Raw genomic sequence first — 8,294 nt, 5'->3', positions numbered from 1 at the left:
AATGGAGAGTGAAGATGTGAGACTAATTTTGAAATATTATTTATTCAAACAACCTTCCGATGGATTCCTAGATAAACAAATTTAGTGGTGGCTGATTAAGTTGCCAAGACTTTCTCCGACGATCAACAGAGGTTAGGTGTGTGTGTGTGTGTGTGTGTGTGTACACACGACATTTACATGCAAGTTTGAAAATCATAATAAAATCTAATAAATAGATAACATATAGTCAGATCCTTGATAATGAAACAAATGACACTGCAAAATAGAACAGGGTTCTTTCTTTTCTCCTATCATAGTGAGAAAGGCTTTGATTCCGAGTTCATGACTTTACACTTTACTACACTCACTGTAATCTACGGCTCAGAATGCTAAGCACAACAACAATAAATTTTAGGAAAAATGACAAAAAAAAAGTTAGGAATTACTAAATGCTAAACAAGGAACATCAACAAAAATTTATGGTCATTTGCAAATTCAGTGTGATCAACTTTAAATAAAGTATTGTTACCAAACTTGATTTGAAATTTAGTAATTTTCAACTTCTTTTTTTTTGGTCATTTTTCATAAAACTTGATCCTGCCAAGTGATGCAAAATACATAAATCACATGATATTGTTGTGTTCTATCAACAACAAACTTTAGAAGACTAAATAAGGGGTATAAACAAAATGATAATTGATCCCTTGAATTTAATTGAGAATGTGTTCTATCCATTGCTCTAGGATAGCAGGGGAACCATAACAAGGTCTCAACTCATCATCTAAACCAACAGGTATATATGTGAGCCCCTTCAATATATCTGCACATAGTTTTATTCAATTAAAATCCATATTAGCAATCACTCTTTGGCCTGTACTATTGAAGTTACACTGACGATGACAAAGATATTGAACTCTATGAATAACTGAATGTTGTTATTAGTAGTCCCTAAGTTGTTACCAAACTAGATGCCTTAAGATTTTAGATCAACATGAGGTGTTAAACCATAAGTATAGTTCGTAACTAGAACACAATTAATCAAGATGTTGTTGGTCTTTTAGGTTTCAACTACTTTTGGTTCACCACCACATTCAAATACTTCAGAATTGATATGCATTTGAAAATCCATTAAGGCACATTAGTCTCAAGGATCACAAAGTTGAACAACTTTCCAGGAAAACATGAAATTCAATAAAAACATCTAAATCATCAACAGCTGTTAAACCAATGAGCAATTGAGGGACAAGCAGAGGAAATAAGATAAAGAACCCATTCAACAAAGCATGAAGGTTGAGTTTACCTGCCAGCAATACAAACACACATCATTTGAGAGGCGTAACAGCGTTTGAGCAGTTCTGTTCAACATAATTCAGGTGACAATATGTGTGCCCTTTGGAAGTGGGTTGAGAAGAATGTCAAACAGAACATTATCAGAATTTTATCATCACGGACCAAAGTTAAGAGAACAGTTTCCCTCATGTTTGAATAATTAAAGGAGTGGGCATAAATTTTAGTCCTCCAAAAATACACCTTGTCTCACTTGATCTGTCACAAATTTAATATCTTACGTCAATCATCCAATCAGTATCTTCTTTTCCATCCTTAAAATAAGCTCATTAGCATATAGTAAAGATGGTTCATGTGGCCTAAAGTGAAGTTGATGTTGCAGTTAGGCGTTCCTCGACTCCCGGCATAAGCCAAGGAATCCGAAATGCATTCTGTAAAGAAACCGAGCCGTAAGTATTAATCGTTGACCAACTCCAAACCAATTTAGAGGATTTAATATCTATAAGCAAGAAGGTTACAGGGGAGGGATTCCGAGAGTCAATAACAAGGAAACACGAGACATCCCAAATTCTTCCATGTGGATCTGTGCAAGCCATCCTCCTGCTAAGTGTCCAATCAAGGATAAAGTCGCATCAGAAACAAGGTTATTTTGCAATGGTTATGATCAGCAAATGGACGATGCACATAGAAGACATGATGGGGATTCAAATGTTCCGTGAGGAAGAAAAAAGGGAGGGAAGGAAGAGAATGAATAATTGCTCTAAATTTCATGGTCACCTGGACTTATGTTGACAGAAAAATCATTTCTTGCCGCATATATTTAAATGGTTGTTTGAATTGTTAATGTTATGAGTTCCACGTTAAGGAATCTCACAAGTATTGTGAGGTTTATAAGTTCAAAAGGCTTTACCTTCTAATAGGTTAGTTTTTTGGGATTGGGCTTTCTCCTTGGGCTTGTGCTTATTATATTGGTGCTTTCATTGAGAGTCAACCAAGCGGAAAGGGCTACCTGCGAAGGGTTCTGACCGGTAAGAAAACAGAATGAAGTGCCATAAAGTGTAGCCGCCAGGGACATCCCATCTCAAAGGGGGTGCTCTGTTGTGAGTCCCATATTGGGGGACTCTAATCAACTTTTGATAGTCACCCAAATTGTTCCCTAAACCTTGAGAATTATTGGAGAAAATATCATCAACACAAAGTGACCCACAAAATTAAATCGCTAGACTTTTGACAAAAGCATTTAACAGTTACTGAAATGTATTGAAAGATCGATTTCAAATTCCAATCTGAGCCCAATTACCCAAAAAAATAATTAAAGCAAAAAATTGTTAATGCTTGTGTTTAACTCTTGTGAGAAATAGAAAGAAACAGAGAGAAGACTTAGGGGGTGTTTGGATGAAATTAAATCATGGTTTGGACAATAGTTTCTGAAGAATAGATTTTGGAGAAAATTTAGATTTTGTAAAGGATAAATTTTGTGAAAAAGTGATTTTGAAAAATGAGAGTGTTTGGATAGTTGTTACCAGAAGCATTTTTTACATGTAGAAATTACTAAAAAAGGCATAAATTAATATGATAATTATATAAGGGATAGATTTTATAATATATTTTGATTTGAAGAAATAAAATTGTTAATAAAATCATTTTTACTAACATAATTAATAATATATAAGATAATATAACCAATAAATAATTAATATGTGTATATATATTTATAAACTATAAGATTAAATATGTTTATAGAATAATGATTATTTTTCTCTAATAGAAAAATATTAATTTGCTTTAAAGATTTTAAACATGAAATTCTATTACATTTTTTCACAACTAGTTTTTATAACAACATACTATCTCTCATCTTTAATATAATTAATTAATTATTACTACATGTGTAAAAATATTTATAAAATATAAGATTAAAATATTTTTGAAAAAGATGAATAATTTTTTGTAAACAGAAAAGAAATAAATAAAAAAAAGGGTACAATGTAACAACATACTACCTCTTTCTGATTAAAGAAAAAAAAACAACATACTACCTCTCTGAACAGTGAAGGACCAAAGGCGGAAGATTCAAGCTTGAGGGGTATATGTGTCTGGTAAAAAAAAAAATCCTCACATCCGTATGACACTCACCAATTTTCTTCCCAAAGCATATTCAAAATGCTTTTTCCAAAACCATGGTTTTGATTCTTTATGGGTGTTTGGGTCATTTTTTTCCCCAAATTATGATTTTGGGGGACATCCAAACACACCCTTAGAGGAAGAATAACGGCGGTGCGATAGGTGGAGGAAGAAGGGGAGGCTTGGGATGGTGGTGTTGTGCAATGCGATCTCTCTTAAGAAGAGACGAGGATGAGGCCACCCATTTTACCAAAGCGACCAAAGCAAAAACCATAAAGAGGGAAGTGCCTCGGCGTTAAAGCTCAGAAGATAATTTTGAATGCGAGGTCCAAAATTGCCAACCAAAAGTTGAAGACACACAAGGTTGCGAGACATAGTTTGGTTCCACTTCCAAGGTGTCTGATTCGCTGAGAGAAATCACTTCCATGTTGAATCTTCTCAGTGTATCCACTGACGTGACTATTCCACAACAGATGCATTATTAATAAAGAAAGAACCTGATGAACAAAAAGATGCCCAAGTTCAATTAATCCTCCGAAGAAAGTGGTCATAACACAATATGTTACATGGAGATGGAGTACAGCACAAAGATGAGCAGGTGGTGAATATGGCTTCGAGAGATCATGGTATAAATGATTGGCAAAATTAGATCCTAAATGCAACAACCTCAATAACTAATGTGATAATAATAGTTTATTGCTCTGAATACCTGCCATTGAAAGCATCCTTTACCTTCCCAAAATTATAAGACTCAGGGCAGAATGCATACACAGCTTGTTTGGAGCATATATTGACAACCAACAAGGAGATCTCAGAGCTTAATTCTAAATGAAGGTTTTTTAAACAAAAAGGAGACCCAAAATAAAAATAGAGGAATAAAATTCATCCTTGGTAGTGACATTGACAGATTGATGAAAGCCATCAAACGCCATACACTTATAAGTTGGCTCCAACCAATCATGACCTAAGTAAAATTAGCAACTCATGAAAAGAGATAGGATAAAATGACACAATGCCGAGCTTATTATCAAGTGATGAACATGTGATGTTACCATGCAAGAATAGCTACCAGATTGTAATGAATAGGTTGTACATAAAATGGGTTTATGACTGTGAAACTGAGGCTAATGGACCACAAGATGCAATAATTGGGCTTATGAGGAGTCGACTAACATGGAACAAGCCATTAGGGTATTTAGATGGAGAAAGGTAGGAGCTTGCAGCAGTGAAGATTATTATGAAGATTCCTCCCTATCGTTCTTCTTTTTTCCTTCTGGCCATCATTGTCCCTGTGACTGTAGAGTTTCCCTTGTTCCCTTCATGTTGCCTGTAGTTTTCATCTTTAGCTGTTAATGCTTCTGGTCTTCTTCATCTCTTAGTGTTTTAATTCTCAGACTTGCCCGACACACACAAAGTACAGTATACTTTGCATTCGATTTGTCTTGCAATTATATCTGTTAAGCTCTCCTTATATATAAAGGTGATCATAACACAGATGACGACCCCTCAACGAGCAATTGCAGACATGTTTCTTGCTTTTGCTTTAAACTATCTCAAAACACTACTTTCTCCATTCTAATATCATAACCAATATGACCCTGCCTCTACTTTTGGCCACAATTCCACAAGGTTTGTTCACGTTTGTAGAGTCATTATTCTTTGAAATAGTAGAAAGATATCAATGTTCAATAACAAGTCAAAGACTAGTTGATTTCTTTCCTTATTTGGTATACCAAAAAAAGAATCATAATTCTCACACTTTATCTCTCTCTAGTCCAAGATTTCTTTACTCTATTTGCTTATTTTTATATTTCCTATATAATTTTATTTCTATTTTTTGTCAGGTCAAGGAAGGAAGAAGAACAAGGGATATTACACCATATTATTTGTAAAAATCTGAGCCACACAAATGGGACAATTTAATTATTTATGTACAACCATGCCTATAGATCAATTTTAATTCAAAAATGAAATATATTGACTTCATAAAAAGTGTTGTGGCCCCAAGAAAACTTCAAAGAAAGTGCTGCAGCAAAAACTTCGTTGCCTTTCTACGTTTGGTAGATTGATATGCCTCTTCTTCTTCCTCCTCCTCACATTTGTGTTTGGTGCCACTTAAATTTACAGCTTCAGATGTTGAAGGCTCCATCTGTTCATCAAATGACTCACTGTACATCAAATAGACTACCGTTTTCTTCACAGTGAATCCATCCCCAAAAACTGCTTTCACCTCCACTTGGTCATTAGGTTTCAGATTTGATATTATTTCCTTCATCTCTGCTTCTTCCAAGGATTTCAGTTTGTCTTCCGTGTAGAGCAAAGTGGATGCCTTTGTATAATTTATGATCATTAAGCAAATTATACAAGATCCAGATGCCTTGTTTTCCAAATCACCTGAAGGGATATATGCAAAACAAATTGTCATCCCTTTTAAATGATCATGACCATTAACTGGGGGCAGTTCAAATTTTACAGAAGCTCCTTCACCCTTAAATGTTAGCCAATACGGGTAAATGTCACCAGGAAGAATGCAATCACCACTATACTTTGCAAGATTCAATCCCTGTACAATAACAAAAAAACAAAACTTCTAATTTAACTTATATAATATTCACACAGAAATCTTCTTTAAAACAATCCAAATAGAGAGAACCTGTGAAACCATCTTTGAAAGTGTAGAGAAGACTTGAGAATTCTTTCCAATATGAATTAAAAGATGCTCCAAGCAATTTTTAATTACCGAGATGTCCATACAATTTGTACGAGGTAGTGGATTATTTGTTGGGGACATCCAAGATTGGTAGAGAGAAGGAATCACACAACGTGCTAATCCTTCATGACCATTGACCGATAGATTGAAAATGCTTTTTAATCTCACCAAAGAGTACGGCACTTTTTTTATTGTAGGAGCAACTAGAGTTGTCAAAGATTCCATTTGCTCTATGTCCTCCTCAAGCTTTTCAATATTCAAACAACCAGAAAGAATGAGAGTTTTTAAGCATTTTAATCTATAAATGCTTCTTGGGAGGCTATGAAGGCCAACACAATCCTCCAAATCTAGTAGAAAAAGTTTATGAAGCTGCCCAATAGAATCATGCAGCATGGATAGACTTGGACAATCTTTGAGGATCAACTTCTCAAGATTTGGTAGTTTTGAAAAATCAGGAGTTTGCCTCAAGTGAGGAGAGTGGCCTAGATTGAGGATTTTCAACATCTTCAATATCTACAATGAAAACATATTTCAAAAGGGAATTAAATGAACATGCCAAGAAATTTAAATAATAAAACACATAGAAACAATATGTAAAATCCTTCACCTAAACTGAAGACTCTCAAGTCCAAACATTGTTTTCAATCAATTGAAAACTAACTCTTAAAAGAAAAAACATACCATGTATCAATTATTTAATCTAGAAAAAGTAACACATATTTCAACATAAAGCGAATTTGAATTAAAGAAAATCTAATAGCTTTATTCTTCAATAATAGCAAGGGAACATGGGGGAAAAAATCTAAGATAAAAAACTATCAAGAAGGCTGCAAACAATGAAAACTAGAGTAATATATTTACAAGTCCCAAGTCCCTGTTTTATTTTCCACATATACATAAACTTGGAAGCTAAAATCAACAAATTAACTTCGCTTCTTGAGTCAATTATTGGCCCCAAAAAAAATTACGATAAACTATATACTATAATACGTCAAATTTGAAGCATCGTGGTAATTTTCAGAGAAAATAGGCTTTCTATCATATAGCAGTTTGGCCTTTTTCCCTTTTTATTTTTCAATTTTATTTTGATAGTTGTGGCCCAAAAAACCAACAAACTAAGTATCAATTTATATACCTGGGATTCCTTCCACACTTTTCTGAGGTTGCTATTTTCTAAGTCAATAGCAACTAATTTCTTTTGATAAAAGTTGCTAGGAATGTATTTTAAGGGAAAGCCATGCCAACAAAGCCATCTGAGATTTTTACTGATATAATTGTAGTCTCCTTTAAGCTGTACATCATCAAGATGAAGTAATCTGAGTTTGTTCATCATCTTAAATGCTTCTGTCTGAAAATGCTTCTTTTTACTTTGTGACAAATTCAAAGATAGTCCTTCAATAGTCTCTGTTCCCTACAAAAATAAAAGTATATTTGTCGGTCGAAACACAAAAATAGAAACATATGTCATTATCATGCTCATAGAGAAGTGTGACTACAAAATGAGTTTTAAATATTGGATATAAAAGTTCCTACCATGTGTTTTGATAATACAGCTCGTGCTTCCTTATGAAACCATAACCTGCTTCTATTCCCAGGCACCATTTTAGATTGTTGACGAATTACTTCTCTCCCCATGTCTCGCAGCAAATCATGCATAACAAACTTGTTCTTCTCATCAATGGCTATAAGGCTTCGCTCCACAAGGGTTTCGATTCCAATGTCGGCAAAAAATTTACAACCATCTAGTATCTGTGTCACATTATGTCTGTCCATCCCAATAAAGAAGCAACATATATCCAGAAATATTTCTTGCTCCAACTCATCTAAACCATCATAACTTATTTTTAGCTTCTTGTGTATCTTGTTATTGGGAATTTCTTTTAGTTTCTTGAATACACACTTCCATTTTTCTACCCCTCTGCCAAATAAATGGGAGCCTAGGACCTCAAGAGCCAGTGGAAGCCCCCCACAATATGCAACTATTTTTCTTGAAAGTTTAATGAAATCATCTCGGGGACTTTCTTGTTTAAATGCATGCCAGTTGAAAAGCTCAATAGATTCCCCTTCATCCAAATTCCTCATCATATAAACACAATCCTTCTCAAGGAGTAGACTTTGATTTCTAGTTGTGATTATTATTATACTTCCTGGTTTAAGCCAGTCACCACTTCCAACTAAAACTTTCAGTTGGGCC

General features: G+C 34.3%; 1 protein-coding gene across 1 annotated transcript; it reads right to left on the bottom strand.

Moving 5' to 3' along the window:
- Window positions 1-5,335: 5,335 nt before the first annotated feature.
- On the bottom strand, window positions 5,336-8,284 carry LOC114711122 (TMV resistance protein N-like). Its single transcript, XM_028895471.1, has 4 exons — window positions 7,634-8,284; window positions 7,236-7,511; window positions 6,131-6,613; window positions 5,336-5,953 (listed from the first exon to the last, which is right to left on the bottom strand). The coding sequence occupies exons 1-4, from the start codon at window positions 8,183-8,185 to the stop codon at window positions 5,405-5,407; spliced, it is 1,860 nt and encodes a 619-aa protein (XP_028751304.1). The 5' UTR covers window positions 8,186-8,284; the 3' UTR covers window positions 5,336-5,404.
- Between the last annotated feature and the right edge of the window lie 10 nt (window positions 8,285-8,294).

Source organism: Neltuma alba, unplaced genomic scaffold (assembly GCF_004799145.2).
Source record: "Neltuma alba isolate B1F8T4 unplaced genomic scaffold, ASM479914v2 tig00011277_pilon, whole genome shotgun sequence".
Classification (NCBI taxonomy): Eukaryota; Viridiplantae; Streptophyta; class Magnoliopsida; order Fabales; family Fabaceae; genus Neltuma; species Neltuma alba.
This window is presented reverse-complemented; position numbering and strand designations above follow the sequence as displayed.